The sequence below is a fragment of the Scomber japonicus genome, chromosome 9 (genome assembly GCF_027409825.1).
Source record: "Scomber japonicus isolate fScoJap1 chromosome 9, fScoJap1.pri, whole genome shotgun sequence".
Classification (NCBI taxonomy): Eukaryota; Metazoa; Chordata; class Actinopteri; order Scombriformes; family Scombridae; genus Scomber; species Scomber japonicus.
The window spans coordinates 38,186,715-38,206,869 of record NC_070586.1 but is presented as its reverse complement, the minus strand read 5'-3'; the positions used below and the strand labels follow the sequence as shown (position 1 = coordinate 38,206,869).

The 20,155-nt window shown below is 38.7% G+C and overlaps 1 protein-coding gene across 1 annotated transcript in view; it reads left to right on the top strand.

Moving 5' to 3' along the window:
• Nucleotides 1–20,155, top strand: part of arid3c (AT rich interactive domain 3C (BRIGHT-like)) — a 90,259-nt gene that overhangs the window by 50,574 nt on the left and 19,530 nt on the right. Inside the window, exon 3 of the mRNA XM_053326014.1 lies at nt 17,975–18,047. Coding sequence (XP_053181989.1) covers nt 17,975–18,047 — 73 coding nt within the window. The remainder of the gene's footprint in view (nt 1–17,974; nt 18,048–20,155) is intronic.

Below are 20,155 nucleotides of genomic sequence, written 5' to 3'. Positions count from 1 at the left end.
CCAATCACTGTCATTGTCTATTTTTATTAGTTTTACTAGATTAGGTTGACTGTTTAATGGCAGTAACTGTGTCACTGTGGCTCAAACTAGATCTTTCTTTGCTGTATAAACTCACTACAGAAGAATATAAATTAGCACTTTCATCTCAAATGTTACAGTGAATTCTTAAAGACCATGTAAGGTGTAAAGTGAATTCAAACATTTTCTTCTAAACACATTAAATAGGTCATAAATGTATTTCTAAAAAAGGTGTAAAAAGCATTTCAACCATTTAGATTTGAATTGTGGAGCTAGACTTCACAAACTGTGTTTCAAGATTTCTGTGTTCAAGATTTAGTGGGCAGGTCTGAAAATCATAAACCCTGTCCCTGCTGCTGTAGAGGTATAAATACATTCAGCGCACACTACTACTACGGTCTACAGTTAGCCTGTTAGCTGAGTTAGCCACCGAGCTAGCAGCTGAGCTAGCAGCAGAAAGCTCTCAGAAGTAGCGTCCATGTTTCGGGTGGAGGTGGTGACTTTGATTGACAGGTGACACTTGGTAGGGGGCGGGGTTTCAGCAGACTCGGAGGGCACTCCCACAGTGTTTGGTAGCAGAGAAAGAGGCTTTTTACACAACTTTGAAGCCCATGTTTGTATTTCTCTTCACATATTCTACCTGTTGTACTGCCGATGTAAAGCCAGTCACCACTCTGCTGAAAACACCATTACTTAAATCACTAGTGCTTTTCAGTTTCCTTGACCAGTATTAAACTACAACTCAAATGCTTCCTGCACAGATGTTTCACATTAAACGATTTCCAGTAGTTTCCTTTCCTGGTAGGCTTTAAATGTGAAACATCTTTAGGAAGTGTTGAGTGAGTGTTGAGTACATGTTTTTTATCCAGTTTCTAATAGTCAACAGACTTTATTTGTTTCTACAGATACAGGTTTTACTTTGAGAATATACAGTTTGGTAAATACTGTAATTGTTTTGTTCTTTTCATAGAATTGAAAAATAAATGGTTCTCAAAGTGTTCCACCACTGCCTAGATTAAAAACATATTCAAGATATTTTGATAATTTTTGGATTTTTCAATCAGGAATTTTCAAATGTGTGCAGTCCCTGATCATCATGACATCTAACCACAGTGTTACCCTCCATTATCTACTCAGGACTGACCCACTGACCCAGGCAGTGAGATGAGAATATTACACTCAGTGCTTTATTAGCTAGGATTACATAGTAATTGGGGTAGATTTAAGTGGGGACAGGGCGACAGTAATGGGGCACTGAGCTGTGAAATCGAACAGGAAGGGGCCGATGTGGTGGTGAGGGATTTGTTGTTAAAAAAAAAAAAAAAAAAAGTTAATGAATGTAGCACACCTGTTTTGGGGCTTTGGCTATTAAATCTATTTTAATGACAATGCAGGACATGATGGTTTTCACGTGGGGATAATTAGAACAGCAGCCTTGAGAGCTCAAGGATAAACACACAATTAGAGTGGGACAGCGTCCAGACTGACACACAACAGAGGAAAAGTGTCCTGTGAGAGGGCTGCAGGCCAGATTGGAGCAGTCACAACTTGTTTTCTATAGCAAGTCTTGTTCACAGCAGGATATTGTATGTGCTTAGAGAATGGAATTGTGTGTATAAGGTGAAATTCCTTGAATGCCATAGTGGTGACATCATCAGTTAAGTGTCAGAGTGTTATATGTCTCTATGGTAGGACACCTAGCATCACAGCAGTAATAAACTCAGGGATCAAGAGACTTTACAGGAGTCGTGTTTACTGTGGCTACTTGCTGTGTGGTTGTTAACCAGTTTTATTCTTGGATCTATAGTCCCATGAGGTGTGTGTGTGTGAAGTTTACTTACACTACATTGGGTGTTTACACACACAGATGTATTCATACTTGTTTGTCAGAGCCTCATGGACAAAGCCAATAAGCATGACCTTTGTGATTTGTGATGATCTACTTTTGTGTTCCAACAGCACAGTTTTAAAGCAGAAGTCACAAAAATCCTCTCTGGTGTAAATTCAAACTATTCACACTTTCAAAGGTCATTTTAATGCTTGTAGGCATAACTTTAAAACTATTTCCAGAGCAACGTAACACCACATTTAATTAGTTTTTGTTTCTAATTTGATCAAAAACTTGACTTAGGAAGATGCAATATCTCACTGCAATAAACTGAAATAACATACATAATCTGCAACAAGGGGCCTCAAGATTATAATGCAGGTGTTAGATGAAGACCCCTACCATATCAGTCCATGTTGTGACACTTTAGTAAGGTAGAATAACAGCTTTATTGTCGCCAGCATTAGCTTTGTCACACTTATTTTGGGAAGAATGTATTTTCTTACAGAAACCAGATGCACTGTTGCATATTAACATTACAGAGTAGATCAGAATGAGGTTCTCAGGATAAAAGGATGGGAGAGACAGCATGGTAATTTGGTGTCTGCAGTGATTTACTGTGCCTTATATGTGCCCTTTGGGCTGGAGGCCATGCTGTCCTTTGAAGTGGCTCAGATGAAGGAGAGCATGTGAAGCTGCTCAGAATGACTCTGGTCATTGTGTTACAGCAGAGATGTTGTCTTTTTACCTCCACCTCTGGAACTGCAGGTCTTCCTCTCTCTCTCTCACACACACACACACACACACACACACACACACATAGTTTATTATACCATATATTATGTTACAGTGGGATTATGACAGTTTACGTGTGAAAATGAAATAATCTTAGTGAAAGAGTCTCCTGTTTGTTCTGGACCAAACTGCACTGAGTGGATATTAATTGGTCACATTTGAGTTATTTGGTTATGGTTAGTTTTATTGAACAATAACTACATACATTATAGTGCAGTTATTGTTGTGCATTTTTTAGTTTTTGTCTTACCTAACCCTAACAACATGAGTGACTGACTATCACATCATAGCATCAGACATTCTCTATCCACACTGAATCTGTAAAATATATTCTGTTACATCATGTATAAATACAAATATCATATCTATCAGCTATGCACTCAATTCAAGTGCAACTCAATATCATTCATGTAATTTGCATACAAAGGTCTACCCAACCATTAGACTTAATAATCAACCTGCAGCAACATTTCAGAAGTAGCTGATTCTGGAGACCTTCAATGTCTTCTTGAAAAAATATCATGAACTAATATGTTTGTTAGTTTTCATTGACTAAATACACAAGTCTTCTATGTGAAGTCTACCTGCAAATGAACAGAACAAGCTGTGTACATAAACTGTTTATGTGCATCAATATTTGTTGTTATACAGCCTCAGGTTTTTTAAAAGGAAAATTCTTAGACATTCCTCATGTTTGGTTAAAGGTAGAATATGTAGAATGAGCAGAACAACGCCATCTAATGGCTCGAGATCATAGTCGCAACAACCAAAAAGTAATTCCAGCAGTCGGGTTGCCAGGTCCGGTGCCGAGTGCGTCAGTCGATTAGCCAGCGTCATGTCAAGTGGTGAATCATACAGGGTAACGACTTATTTCGACCAATTAATTTTACAACAGTATTTAACGTTAGCCAGTCTTCAACTGGAAGTCTGTCTTTGAGTGGTGTGTAATCGATTAGCTAGCTAGCTCCCAACTCAATGGGATGCAACAATGATTGCTTGTTTCTGTAGTCTGATCGGCGTGAGCAGACCAGTCAGTAAACTACACGATAACCCATAATGCATTTCGTTCCTACCCAAGCTGAAATCAGCAGGCTGAAGCAGATTTAATTTTAGCTCTAACTCTGTAAATATACCACTTTATCCACATGTCTAACCCTTTTAGGCGAGAAAGTAGCCTTTTAGATCCACAATGTGACGCTAATTTGTCCAAATAACATCTGCTTAAAGTTTTGTTCCTGTGAATTCGGAGCCACTCAACCCGTTGCCTTTTATTATTATGAAAACCATAACGATAGAATTGGTGCTTTTATTTTGAAAACAGGAAGCGAACATACCCTCGCTGTAACTGACTTGAAACTACCGAGGTACATTACATTGTAACGCCAGTGGGAGTAGCAGTTAAACCCAGGTGGGGAGTTCCTGTCCTCTGAAAAGAAGCCAATGCGGAAGTAACTTAGAGCTGCATTCTATCAAAAGGCCACCAGGGGGCGACTGTTTTGTGTTCAAAAAGACGTCCGGCTCTATACAAGTCAATGGAGAATTCAACAATTTCTCACTTGATTTCTAACCTCAGTAAACGTTTTCAAAATGTGTTTATGGTCTCAATCGCTAGTTTAAAGCCTTCTTCAATGCAGTATGATGTTCATTTGTGAAATTTTGGCCTCCCTGATTTTATATTTGACGATAAAGCAGGCTACGTGGCTACGTTGTGATTGACAGGTTGATTGACCAATGTCCTTGAGATCCAGCCAATCGCAGCCTCCCCGCTCCGCCGTTGGTCCCGCCCATACGTCCGTCCATGACTCCGCCTCATACCCATATAAGTAGAATCCGTGTTCTTTTTTTCCCGCCATGCACCTGAAATTTTCAAGATGGCGCTGCCTAGATTCGATACTATTGGCTTCCACAAACCAATGGATGACGTCACGGATGTTACGTCCATTTCTTATATACAGTCTATGGTTAAGCCTGGGGAGCGTACCTATGTTCCCCGGGTCCTATGTTCCCCGATCGCTGCTAACTCGGTTGCTAGCTCGGCGGCTAACTCGGCTGCTAATTCAGCTGCTAGCTCGGCTGCTAACTCGGCGGCTAACTCATCTGCTAACTCGGCGGCTAACTCAGCTAACTGGCTAACTGTAGACGGGATCATCCTTATGTTCCCCGGTCACATTCAAAGCGGGGAACATAGGACCCAGGGAACATAGGACCCGGGGAACATAGGGATGATCCCCTACTTATGTAGCAATACAGTCATACTGCACATCAAATTAAATAGGAGAAACTCCGCTACAAGCACATCATTTTTACACACACCAAACACAACTCAAACACCAAGCATATTAATGATCAAATATCAAAATCCGAATAGCGTCAGAAAGTCAACCCACTCTCCACATTTCCATTGCTACCGTTTTGATACTTCATGGTACACAAACAAATAGCATCTCATATGAAAGCTAAGACCCTGGCGAGTTCAACAGTGCCACTATTATTGCGCTAAAAACTCAGTGAACCAGCAGCCAAAGAATACAAAGGTAAACAACCACTTATTTACAGCGACTAACAGATATTCTGTCTTACCTTCGAAGTTTTGTGATGAAAAGTTGTACTTGAGAGCAAAAAACGCTGGTTTTAGTAAGTCCAACACGGCTCTGCTTGTTTACAACTCCATTTCACCCAGTGCCAGCCTACAGTAGCTGCACCGGAACAACAGACAACCGTGGCAACCCGCAATTCCGGCCGCTAATTGGCTGGTAGAATGTACACAGAATGTGTCAGAACATCATTGTCGAACCCGTCACAAAATGTTAAAAATATTAATTCAGACTCAATTTTTTTTTTTATGGAAAAGCAATACTTTCATTCTGTACCCCTCAAAACGCCCCGTGGCTGTATTATTTTAAAAAAATATATAGCTTTTAATAAATATTCTACATATTCAACCTTTAAGTGTGGAGATATTCCCAAGCCTCCGGTGTTCTGACAGGATCATGTCTCACCAATCCTCTGGATCTAATAAAAGGGTGTAGTTTATCAGAAGCAGTTTCCAATGAGAGGAGAGGAAAGATCAACAGCAGAGCAAACTGCTTGGTTTGGCCACATTGAGCATTTCTACAGCTTGGTGTTTATTACAGGCTGAGTTTGGTTCATGAGAAATTAAACATTTAAACAACTTAAAGTGTAGGTTGTGTGTTTGTTTAAAGAGACACTTTTATTTTGTATCAACCTGAAATATTTGGCACAATTTTCTGCAGAGATGTTTTTAAATGTTAGTATCATCCTGTGTCACAGCAGATCTCCTTGTGGAAAATATCAAAAGAACATTACTATTCATGCTGTGTTTTTTTCATGAAGCTGACATGCACTTAGGACTCTTCTCTTGTTCTCTCCTGTTGTATTGGCCTTTTCCAACATGGGATTATTTTAAATAATTCACGTTGTTAACAAGAGATGTAAATTATGATTTTCTACTTTTCACATGGCATTATTTAAAATGTATTTGCAAAAGATGCAAGATATTAAACTTTTTTAAGAAACTTGCTTTTTACAGAAAAACTAATATGAGACCTTTTCATGAGTGCTTTGACTTCAACTTTTAAAAAATACTTGTAAATATTTAATTGTTAATAGAGGTAATTCCAGGTCAAAGTTTGAAATAATTGTAATTCTGTTTTGAAGTCAGTTTACCCAGCCTTATCCCTAAAATGAACTAACTTCATTTTTAGTGTGTTTGTCCATATTGATGGTTGCTAGTTTTAAGGAATGGATTTTTTTGACAATAAAAGAGGCTTTTCTTAAATTGTCAGACATAAATGTAATGTCACAGTGTCAGATGTTGATGTTAAAAGTGTCCAATGTGTCAGATAACATCAGCGTGTGACAGATGTCTTTATTTGGTCATCTGCTTCACAATGAGTTCAGTTTTTCCATTGTGAGCAATCATACCAAGCCATGACTCCTGCAGCTCTTCATCAAACATCATCATCATCATCATCACTGTGGCTGTTTCTACTTGTACTAGTCCTTCATGCATGATTTCTCACTGAACTATGTCCATATGTTATTGTTTCAACCAGTTCAGTTTTTAGTGCTGCTAAAAAGTCTCCAAGTTTCACTTCCTGTAAATTCTTCACATTAGTCAATTAAAAGCTTTTATTTTGAAGCAGTTAAGCAGGAAATGCTGGGTTTGCAGGGGTAACTTTTCACAATTCTGATACATAAAGTTGACTAATCTTGACTAGCCTTTTTTATGGGCTTAGGTGGACTCAGTATGTACTCTGTGTTGTGGTGGGTGCTGGTCATTGTTAGATATTAACAGACTACATTTCTAAGCTAACGTTTGCTAGTGCTAACGTTTGCTAGTGTTGCACCTCGTTGGCGTATTAGCCAGAGAATCAAGACACAAACTTCACATCCTTTGGATTTTCCTGGCAAAACAGTCCTAAGAATAGTTTGACAGGCTGTTACAGAACATTGAGGAACTCAGAGAAGTATTAATATTAATGTATTATTATTATTATAATGTAGTATTATTAATGACAATGTTCATTTCTGAATATTTTAAACAACATTCTAACATGATTCTTACATATTGCGCCTTTAAAGTCAACAACAAACAATTGATTTCACTGTTTAATCAGGATGAAACACAAAGACTTCTAGTGTTAAATCTATCTTAAAGCCATCAGGCTGAGAATGTGAGCTCCTGAGGTGTTTCCTGAACAGACAAAGACACCACTGCATGCCTCCTGCTTCTATTACTACTGCAGTCATTTTAAAGGGGCTTTGAGTGTCCTCAGTGTTGAAGGCTCTTCTATATCAAACATGGATTTTCACAGTGGAGGACAGACCTCAGGATTAACCCTGTAATGCTTCTTTGCCCAAGTGATTGATGACAGGGAATAAGGGGGAGAGATCATGGGAATCCTTTGGCCACTTTATCTCATTGTATTAAATCTGCTGCTCTGACATGGATGTAATCCCCAATTTACTGGTCCAGCATGTACAGGTAGTGGTGACAGAGGTCAAACTTGACGTGCCTCTTGACATCATTAACCTGGAAATTCTGTGGAAGTTAATCAACAGCATATTTACTGACATATTGCAACACAGGAGGTAACAATGTTTTATGTGCAGATTAAAGAGCAATGCATGCAAGTTTCCACGGTGTTGTGGATATTATTTGATATGGATCCACATTGTATTCACAGTGGAAATCTAATATACTCATCCAGTCAGAGATGCTTGGGAGTGATCCAGTGCAATGTCTTCATTTGTCTTTCTGCTGCTCCAAGCTGGACTGGACTCTTTACTGCCCCATGTGGCTGATGGTGGGGAAATACCCACAATAAGTTGATTGGTTAAAAACTGCAGTTGATGGTAAAGGGCAGTAATGAGATTGTTATGGCACTCAGCTGGCAAACGTGAACAAGCCATGAGATTTATGAAGTTTTTTACGAAGCAAATGTAAGAACCTCGTCAAGGATGAAGACTTTGTTGGTTTTTCAAATATACTGTATGTCAGGTAAGCTTCCCCTCCTCTGCTCTTTACTGTGGGCTATCAGTAATAATTAATGAGATAATTATTATTTATGTAATCATTTAAATCAATACACATTATGAACAAAAGAAAGAAAGACATAAACAGATAGAAAACAATACCAGAATCATTACTGGGTAGGGTAGAAATTGTGAAAATAATGCTAACCCAACTTAAAGAAAAGGGTGAGCTTAGGTTTCCAGGTTTAATAATCTATTGTTATGCTATGCAAATATTGATTATTTCTGATAGCCAATTGATAGTAAGCTGTCACATCATCACAACATCACGTCAGTCTGAAGATGAAACATGGCTCCTGCTTTGAAATATTGACTTCTGAACCTTGAACCTGATGCATGTTTGTAGGTCTATCAATCAGCAACAGGAGCAGCTGTTATAGAAAGCTCGTGACCTCACCTCTCATGTTGCTATGGTCACTGTTGGGCACCAATTGGGAGCCATGTCAAATATGGAAAAAAAGCCATTTTCACCCATTTAATAATTAGACTTTAATCACCAGTTTAAACCACCTGATGTATACCTACAGTTTAACACTGCCAACTTCTAATGATGGGGAATATATCAATGTATTTAAAGTAAGAATAAATATGTGTTCTGAGTTTGACATACCACAGAAAAGTGTGTTGTTAACCACCCTGCCAAATTCGAACGATTAAAAAAATCCCCAAATATATGAAATTAGGCTTCAAAGTTGTGTAAAACTCTGCTACCAAATGCTGTGGGAGTGCCCGCCAAGTTTGTTGAAACCCCGCCCCCTACCAAGTGTCACCTGAAACATGGACGCTACGTCTGAGAGCTTTCTGCTGCTAACTCAGCTGCTAGCTCGGCGGCTAACTCAGCTGCTAGCTTGGTGGCTAGCTCAGCTGGTAGCTCGGCGGCTAACTCGGTGGCTAGCTCAGCAGCTAACTCAGCTAACTGGCTAACTGTAGACTGTAGTAGTAGCAGTGTGCGCTGAATGTATTTAAACCTCTACAGCAGCATGGGCGGGTTTATGCTAATCAGACCCGCCCACTAAATCCTGAACACAGAAATCTTGAAACACAGTTTGTGTATAAATCAGCCAGCATACTTATAGTTCTTCTGGTTGCCAGAGTAGGGTTGTAATTATGCTTATACAATTTTCCATCTTTTCTAAATATATCAACAATCTACTTGAGCCAAAAATACATTCTACTGCATTAGATCAGGGTGAGGATGATGATTCACCTGGTATACTTTAGCTGCTATTGTAGACATGTCAGAGTTGTGTTCAGTTTTAGTAAGAGTCATGCAAAAATCATAATAATTATAGCCTCCATGTTTGTTCAGGCCACTCAGGAAAGTCATTTAAAAAAAAATTTTTTTTTTGGTACTTGCTTATATTCTACTAATGTGTGACGATAACACATACTAAATGGGCTGAGTGCTCACAGGTCACACATCATTCTGACCTCACTTACCATCTTAACTTGTTCTGTACATCTGAATGCGTCTCTGCTAGCTCTCACTTCTTCACTCATCATGTGCTGGTTCATCTACTGCCCCCTGCTGTGCTGCAAGTCTCTGCCCTTTACTGCACAGTGTCAGTATGAGTGTGTGTGTGTTTGTTTGTTCATCCTTCTCATCGGCCCATGGTAAAATAACACTTAGAGCTGCCAATATGTGGTCAGCCTGTTGCCACTTAATCCTGTCGAGGCGCAGAATGCCTCTTCATATTAGCTTCCACATCTTCTGTCAATGATGTGTGTATGTGTGAGTATGAGAGGGAGGGAGAGAGAGAGAGAGAGGTCCTATGAGAGTGCTGTTACTGCTGGCACTTAGCCAATTGGAAGGTTGCCAGCATGTCAAGGTAGCTGCAGCTTTGTTCTCTGATTATCTCTTACACACACTCTTACAGACTCTCACACACTCGATGTAGTCATTTACACATAAACAAAATGCAACAATAACCAAATGACATCAAATGATATCAATTCTCATAATTATGACCAGGATTCTAAATTAACTTTTTTGATAACCAGTCAATGTGAATTTCAGAATTTCCCCTAGCCAAACTCTTTTCGGTGAAAATAAGTTTGGGATCAAGTATCCAACTATCATCTGAATCAAATATCTTCAGAGCTCTCTGAACTCATTTCTTCAGAGGCGCCATCTGAATCTGAGCCAGCCTCAGTTCCTTTTGCTCTGTGTTTGCGCACAAACTCAGGCCTGCGTGAGTGCAAACTGTCAGCATGCCAGATGTCAATGGCTTTGGTTGAATCAAAGTCTTTGATGTCAGGTGAGCACAACTGGGTTTTAAGGAGGTCAGAGAGGGTCTCACCTTTCATGCGTGAGCGCCAGTCACTCTTTACCTGCTTCATTACACTGAACCCTCTTTCACAGTCACCTGTAGTTGCAGGAATGGTGAGGAGAGCATCAAAAAGATTAAGGACATCAGGACACCGATCTTCTCAAAGATTCCTGTAGCAGGGTCAGACAGACAATATGCATTATGCACTTGCAAACAATTAGTTATTAAAAGATGGCATCAAATTTGGATTGTGCCTTTAACAAATTAAATTTACGCTGATTCCTGATAAACAAAATAAAACTGTCTCACAATATTAGACATTTCTATAGAGCGTGAATACTTTTCAAGCACTTTTTAAAAAATGCTACTGTTAAGGTACATCAGTATGAGATTTTTTTTCTCAAACATCATTCTCCAAGTACCTTGGCTGAATCCCGCTGTGTACAGTTCAGTCTTGAGAATTGTCCATTGATCAGGGATCAACTCCACATCCACTCCAGCAGACATCAGAAGAGGTCGGAAGTGACTGATGAGTTTGTTTACCTTTTCATCACCAAAATCTGAGAACAAAGGGGAAACCATTAATATAAAGTTAAGCATTTGTCTTAAAACATAAAATGCGTTAAGATTTGTTCATTACATTTGAATTGCTAAACTGAACTCGTGTCTGCCTCTGGCCAGCACTGGAAACTGGTTAGCCGCATATCCTGCAGGACACCACTGTTCACATCACTAAATCTAGCAGTGCTGCACCGGCACAGAGAATTGATTAGCTCGTTCTTTGTCTTGTCATGCTGGTCAGCATCAGTAGGCTTCAGGAGGACTCCCTCATAGGTGTCTGTCTACAGGTCTACAGTTGTGCAGACCCCCCAGATAGATGGATGGGCATCTTTTTATTTATTTTTATTTACACTGAGGTTAAAACACACCAACACAACCTAAAATCAAATCATAAATTGTAGGATATATGATACATACCTTGACTTGTACTTTTCTATGACAGCCTGAGTGGAGGACAAGCAGCTCTGCGCTTCAGCCAGGGTTGACACTGACCTCTGCAGTGACTTGGAGAGGTTGCTTAGTTGATAGATGGTGTCATGGAGAAGCACTCCACCATCCTTGCCTATGTTGGGGAACCCCTTGGCCTTTGTCCTCAGAACAGCATTGGTGTTCATGGCGTCCTGGGACTACAAACAAAACAACTGCATTATATCACAGACAGCATTTAAAACTGATGAAAAGAAAAAGAAAGCGATTATAATATTATAATTATTATTATAATTATTAAATTATCCATCTACACTGCTGGTTTTAGTAGGCTATAAATTAACATACCATAAGAGATGTGGTAGCCACCGGGTTCCACCTACTCTGGTTGGCATCAAAGCCTTCATATGGCGCTCCCTGAAGTGTTGCTTTAGGCTGGCCCCGTTTACTCCACTCTTACCCGCCAAAATGAATTTTAACCCGCATTTGGCGGGCACTTACTGTTACCACCAGTAACCACAGGTGTTGCCAAATCATGCTGGGACTGAAATCTCCTCAATTATAACTTTAAAATCATGAGTTTGTGATAAGTTAGTATCTCTAGTATCTCATGACTTTGATTTAAGGATGTGCATAGCCACATTTTCAGGTTCGACTAGTCAGAGGGTATAATCGACGACTAGCTGAATATTTGCTGCATGCCAACATTCACAGGAGCTAAATAGATAATGCGTCAAAAAAAAAGTAATATTCATAACAAACAACAAGCTTTAACTCCATAAACTTGTATTAATTTGAATGATAATCAGTCTTCATTTCTTTACACATTAATTAAAAGAAAAAAATCTTACAGACCCTTAAAAATATGACAGGTGGATTGTCCTGAACAACAATGAGCATTTCCTTTACAATCATTTTAGCAATGAGAGACGTAATGTTAGTTTTCTCTCTTTGGAGGAGCTGTACTAGCATCAGGTCCATCTCCCTCAGTAACCGTCACAGCAGATGATACTTTTTCAGATGAGTCAGCAGTTTTTCCACACTGGACTTTTGTGTGTCTTCGTTAGCATCACCTTCCCTCCAGTTAGCTAGCTAGCAGGCTAACTTACTACTGAGTCAAAGTAGCCGAGGGCAGCAGTAAAGATTCACTCTGTGTTTCAGGTTCTACTTCAAAATAAGGTGGAAGTGGTTTACAAAAACTAGAGAAGATGAAAATGTGTCTGCAGTAGTTGTTAATGAATCATTCATAGTAGACTACACTACAACTCTACAACTACAGCACAAAGGTCAACATTAGTCCCTGGCAACGACTACTTGATTATTCTGTTTTAATGACACATCCCTGGTTCGATGCTAGATTCAAGTCACATGCATATTAGTTCATCATGTATGTTTTATTTTACAGTAAACCTCACACTGTTGCTACCCTTTATACAGACGTTGCTCTTCTTATTAACATCCACAATTTAATTTCAATGTTGTCAGTCCACTTTTTCCAAATGACTTCATATTCTTTCTGTTTTGGGCAGTATTGTGAAAATGCTAAGAAACAAAAATGAATGAGAAGCCTTGAAATAACAGGTGTAGTTTTTACAGTGTATCACTCTCAGACTGAGTTACAGGTGTAGTTTTTACAGTCTATCACTATCAGACTGTGAGTTACAGGTGTAGTTTTTACAGTCTATCACTCTCAGACTGTGAGTTACAGGTGTAGTTTTTACAGTCTATCACTATCAGACTGTGAGTTACAGGTGTAGTTTTTACAGTGTATCACTCTCAGACTGAGTTATAGGTGTAGTTTTTACAGTCTATCACTATCAGACTGAGAGTTACAGGTGTAGTTTTTACAGTGTATATCACTCTCAGACTGAGTTACAGGTGTAGTTTTTACAGTGTATTACTCAGACTGTTTGGTACAGGTGTAGTTTTTGCAGTGTATTACTCTCATACTGTGAATGACAAGGTGTAGTTTTTACAGTGTATCACTCTCAGACTGAGTTACAGGTGTAGTTTTCACAGTCTATCACTATAAGACTGTGAGTTACAGGTGTAGTTTTTACAGTGTATCACTCTTATACTGAGTTACAGGTGTAGTTTTTACAGTCTATCACTATCAGACTGTGAGTTACAGGTGTAGTTTTTACAGTGTATTACTCTCAGACTGTGAGTTACAGGTGTAGTTTTTACAGTGTATTACTCTCAGACTGTGAGTTACAGGTGTAGTATAACAGTGTGTATCACTCTCAGACTGAGTTACAGGTGTAGTTTTAACAGTGTGTATCACTCTCAGACTGTGAGTTACAGGTGTAGTATAACAGTGTGTATCACTCTCAGACTGAGTTACAGGTGTAGTATAACAGTGTGTATCACTCTCAGACTGAGTTACAGGTGTAGTATAACAGTGTGTATCACTCTCAGACTGTGAGTTACAGGTGTAGTTTTAACAGTGTGTATCACTCTCAGACTGTGAGTTACAGGTGTAGTTTTAACAGTGTGTATCACTCTCAGACTGTGAGTTACAGGTGTAGTTTTAACAGTGTGTATCACTCTCAGACTGAGTTACAGGTGTAGTTTTTACAGTGTGTATCATTCTCGGACTGAGTTACAGGTGTAGTTTTTACAGTGTATCACTCTTAGACTGTGAGTTACAGGTGTAGTTCTGGTGAAAGCAGAATGGCCAGGAGGCTTTTCTTAGTTCAATGTCAGCAGGCTTCCCTAAGCTGACCTCAGTGACTGTCAGCCTTCAGGTTCAGCTGAACTCAGTGTCCTTCAGCTTGCCTCAGCCTGTCTGTCTGTTCATTTACTACACACACACACACACTCTCTCTCTCTCTCTCTCTCTCTCTCTCTCTCTCTCTCTCTCTCTCTCTCTCTCTCTCTCTCTCACACACACACACCCACACACACACATATACACACACACACACACACACACACACACACACACACACAGAGGGGAAAACAAAAACAAACAGGGTATCAAGACATGTCCAAACAGACAGGAATGCTGCCCAGTGACTTTTCTCTCACTGAGTTCATTTCTCTTTGCCTGTGAGCTGAATGCAGGAAACCTAAACAAATGAAGTCATGTGAGGAAACTGTGTGCCTTCCTACTTAATGTAGACCTACATCCTGATCATATTGTTGGTGACAAATCATCTAGAGTTCCAATGTAAATATTGAATAAGTCATGCATGAGATCTCACTTGTTATGATGGTGGATTCAGTTACTTTTTATTGTCATGGTAACTAAATGAAGGCCCTCACTCTTTTTAAATAGTCAGCCCCTGAGTTTATCAGCAAGTTCCTGACAGTTGCTGTGAGTCTATGCTGATTCATACATGAGTGAGATCTATTGCTAGAGTCATTCCCCTTTCATATTGTTGCACCTACTGTCTGCCAAGCATAGCCTATTAATGCATGTTATTGTTACTACAGTATTAAAACCATTGTTTCAGGATTATGTGTTCAGCTAAAGGTCAGGGTTTGATTTTTTCCCCCCAGAACTATATTTTTATTTATTTTTATAATTGATACATTGGCTGGCAAGTGTTTATTGTTCCACAGTAGGTTTTGGTACTGGCTTATATTTCGGCAGAGTGTAACATAGCTGACCATTTGGTGTCATTGTGAACAAGTTTAAGTTATTGTTTACTAAATGTTGTTATTTCAACCAAAAATATATCTGCCATTATACCGTTACTGGATATGTATTAGTTCTACCTATTGGTATAAGCCAAAATAATTCAGTATTGGTTAGGCTTATTTTTATACTGTCATTTAAAGTTTGTTACCAAAAACCTGCACTACACACGCTCTTCCTCCTGCTGCTATTTCTAGAAGCATCCCCAAAATCAGACAAGAGGAATCAATTTCTGCTTTGTTCTATTCAGTAATTAAAACTATATTGTTGGAGTGAATCACAGTCAGTTTTAGAAGGAAGAAAATGTAATAAATGCATATAATTGAACTTTGCACTGTGAACCTTAATGTATTATGTTTAACTGTAAATGAGATTATTGTAGGAGAATGGTCTCTGTTTTTCATTCATGTATAATGGATGTTTGAACACGAATGTCTTTTTTAGGCAATAAGTTTGAATGATTTTAACAAATAAATCAGATTGATGTTTCACAAAATACAAATGAAACATTCTAAGTTGTCATGTTAGTAAGCCTAACTTAAATAAATGTGTTGTTTGGCATACACACACTATATTTCACATGGAATGATTTAGTTTAGTGAAATAGTTATTCTGAACAGTTAAGGGTTGTTTTAGTTGCTTACTACACTGATTACACTTACATACAATATCTATTCCACCTGATTTTTTTTAAGTAATCTGTTTTCATGCTTTCATGCTGAACTGCTTAAAATGTACCCATAGAAAGATATTTTAAATTCATTTCACTAAATGTACTTCTTTGTGTGTGTGTGTGTATGTGTGTGTGTGTGTTTGTGTGCATGTTAACGTGTTGTTGCTTCTATGAGCACATGTGCATCATTGTCTATGGATGTATGCTTTGCTCACCACGGGCTTCACAATTGATCCTGTGGCATTGTCATCCGCTGTGCATTTGTGCACTTAACATTTTTGCAATGGCTTGCTGTTCCTTTACCTTTCGATATTCCCTCCACCACGGACCGCCTGCAGTGCAGCATTCACAATGCACTCACAACCTCCCTTCCCCCAACGCAAACACACACATGTACACCTCCTCCCACCTCCGGAACCCTTCCCTTTAACGAACCCCCAACCCCCCTATGGTTTCCTCCTGAGTGCTGACCTGCACTGGTCCTTTAATATTGGTGACAGCTAATACACTTCTAAATGATCAGTTATTATCTCAGGGGCCTCATCCACAGGGCCCCACTGATTCCAAAGGTCATCCTTCTGTCTTCCAGTATTGATTAAGTGGGCCTGTTAACATGACTCTGGGCCTTACTGAAAGTGAACGTTGCCACTGACATATTTCCTGCAGCATCTGGCTGGAGAGGTTCATTTAAAAGCCTCTTTGACTCCGTCGCTGCCCCTGTGAATAGAGCAGGATGAGGAGCATAATGGATATGCCAATAAGGAAACTAGTGCTACTAAAATATACTGAGGGCCACAGACACAGACACAAGCAGGTATCCTGCTGTGATATGACTGTTAGATGACTGACAGAGGAGAAGAAAACACATTCAAAATACCAAACATTAATAAATGAATAAAGGAAAGTAATAAATATGTTGCATATATAAACTATAGACTTTATTTATAGAAGTGTGGCTTACTAATTACTCTACTAGCACTGTCTGATATTAAAATTTCATTTCATTTTAAAAATCGATGTTTCCTTTGCAATGTTATTTTTTTTACTCAAGTGAAAACTGCTATTAAAATCATAAGACATAAAGGAAAGCCATCTCTTCAATCCATCTATGATGCTAAAGTAATAAAACAGGCACGCAGAATACTCAATGAGCCAACACACACACACACACACACACACACACACACACACACACACACACACACACACACACACACACACTGTTACCATCAGGCAGCAGATACTAAAGTAATCATTTTAAACTCTCGTTCGTCCTCACATCCATGACACTGCTAAACACGCACACACATAACACACCTGAGATTGAGAAGCAAATATCACTTTCAGCTTGAGATCACTTACTATTTATTGTTATTTATTATTGCTCATGTTTTAGGACTTTTTAAAGTTTCTTTAATAGGTTTTACTTGAATGGTTTTATGTATTTGTATTTGTATTCTTGGTCCTGTCACTGTGTCTGTCATGTATGTTGTTTATGTACAGCTGTATTCAGCACTTTTAACTCAACACACATGTCCTTCAGGACAATAAAGGTGATCTTATGGTATCTTATATCAACATAGTATTGTAATATGTGAGTGTTTTAAAAATGAACCAACAGGTATCAGGTACAAACCCAGTTCATCCACTCTACAAACAATCCCACTCTTATGAAGCTTTGGATTTGTGTTTGAGTGCCAGTGCAGTGCTAACACAGTGCAGAGCAGTCTGTTGGGTGTGAGTAGCTTCTTGGTTCCTATCAGTACACGTGTGTCTGCAGTGAGGAAGTGCATGAAGTTCCACTGTGTGTTTGGTGCTGATGTTAGGTATGATCAGTTATTGAGTCAAAGATTAGTTTAAATCTAAGTTAGGAGGTACCTTTGTCCAGGTATTTGCATTGATTTGCATGAATGGATAGCTTTACATTCTCATAGATGATGTAGTGTGCAGCTGCATGACAGACTGATGTGTTGCTCATTTGTTTGTGAGCTGACACACACGTACGTTGGTGATGCTCTGGATGTGAAAAAGCTAGTCATGGCTGAATTGCATTCTCTTCATATGTGGCATAAGAGTGGTACTGTGTGTTGCTGTGTGACATTACACTTACCTCACTGTGCTCACGTTTAACTCAGAGATTGTCTTGAAGTAACACAAGTAACTTAATTATTCATTGAATTCTTTGCTTCTCTTTTTTCTAGTTGTATGAATTGGATGATGATGAAAAGCGCAAAGAGTTTCTTGATGATCTTTTCAGTTTCATGCAGAAACGAGGTAAGTGATTCCTCAACAACACTAATATATTTTATACATAACGCCACATGTATATATATATATATATATATATATATATATTTGTGATGTTTGACTGTGAGTTTGGGTGTTGCTTGTCCTTCACAATAAAAATATTACAGAGTTTATGGATATATTTCAGTGATAACCCAATCAGCTGCTCAGCTCACATTGTGTCCAAGCACTTGATTTCACTCATGTGTCAAAGCCCATGAGAAGGTTACATCTAATGCTTTCAGTCAGTCCAAATATTACTATTTTTTGTTAATTACTAAAAAAAAGTGATCTTTCCAGTCCTCCAGAATGATTTAGACGTAGATATAACAAAGAACAGCTGAGGTTAAACAGGTAGACAAAGGTGTCACAAGCTAAAAAGATTAGCAATAGATTTTTGCGTTTTGAGTCCAACTAAAACTCTCAAGTTTTGAAGAAAACTACATACATTTAAGACAACAAATTATCTTTTGTTGAGATAACTTATAAATTAACTTTGAGATAACTTCAAATTTAGATTTTTTAAACACTTAAAATTCAGCAGTCTCAACTAATTATTTTTGTTTCAGATGAGTTACCTTTCAAATGCATTAAAACTCAACATTTTGAGTTGTACTTATAAATACTCTCAAACACGAGAAGTTATGGCAACTAAAACTTTTCTATTATGCCTATATATGATACAAATACAAATAATACTGGTTCAGTAAAACATGTTTATTTAAACATTATTTACAACATTCCAGCAAATATGCAGGAGGATGAAATCTCTTAGTATCTACCAAAAGTAGTAGACTGCACACAAAAAAAAGATACAGACTGGTGTGGACATGTTAAAAGAGTCCAAACCACAACACAGTTCAAAAGCACTGTAATAACAATCCTGAGCTTAGTAACACCATTATAAATAGTGCTGTAAATACAGGGCCAGTTAGCTCCTCCTCCGTGCCTCAGACGATAGTGCTTGAAGAGACCCTCTTGGTTTGTGCACGCAAAATCACAACATTTGCACCTCGTAGGACAACTTCAACAAGAAATAAAAGTCCAGTTACTTGATAAAATAAACAAATAAATAACAAAATGTACACTCAAAAAATGTGCAGCATAACACAAACTTGTCAGTCCACCAATTTATCATTTAATTTAATAGATTGTTTCTCTGTTGGTGCTGTCTCATAGTATGTACAGTATGTGTTGTCATACATACTGGTGGTGTAAACTGATTAGATACATGGTTTCATTTTTCATCTCCTATACTTTTCACTCTGGTCCAAACAACCGCATCACTGACAGAGCATCATGTTTCCGTGACGACCGACCGGAACAAGACGAGCAGTATGTCATGTTTACATGACTCCCGATTGTATAAATGAGTCTAAAGTAACACTAAACTTTAACATCAAAGACATACGTGCGCAGTATACCAGTTATTTGTAGCACTGCTTATTTTGTTAAATAAATGAGCTCCAGTTCAACTGTAGCCAACGGAGCCAATGGAGCCAACAGAGCTAACGGAGCTAACGTAGCTAACTGGTAAACAGATGGACATTTTCGGCAGTATGGGAGGCGTATCTGATACCGGTATTGGAATCGGAACAACTCTAGTCTGGTCCAGTGTTATATCTTGATGACTCTGGCTGTTTAATTTAAACTTGGTAACATGTTTTGAGTTAGTAACAGGACATACACAACGTGTACACAGCCCATACAACAACCACAGGTAGCAAGTGAGCTCAGTGTGTCTGTGTGCTCCCCAGTGCCCGTTCATACTAGGCTGTGCTGGCATATTTAAACGAGTCCTTCCCATTTAATTTATACATGATTTATACATTGAAAGAACTCCGCCGTGAGAGGGATACTTCTCCGGGTCCCAAAGTTAAAAGGCCAATAAATATATAATTAAATAAGTATATATAATAAAGTATAATCTACACACGTGAACCCCGACTTTTAGTACCATATTGAGCATAATACTCACCTTGAGAGTAAAACATCTCGAAGAGATGTCGGCAGCACATGGACACAGTGTGGTTGTGATGGAACCCCTGCAGTTCTAAAGTCTTTACACTGGCTCCCAGTCAGCTATAGAATAGATT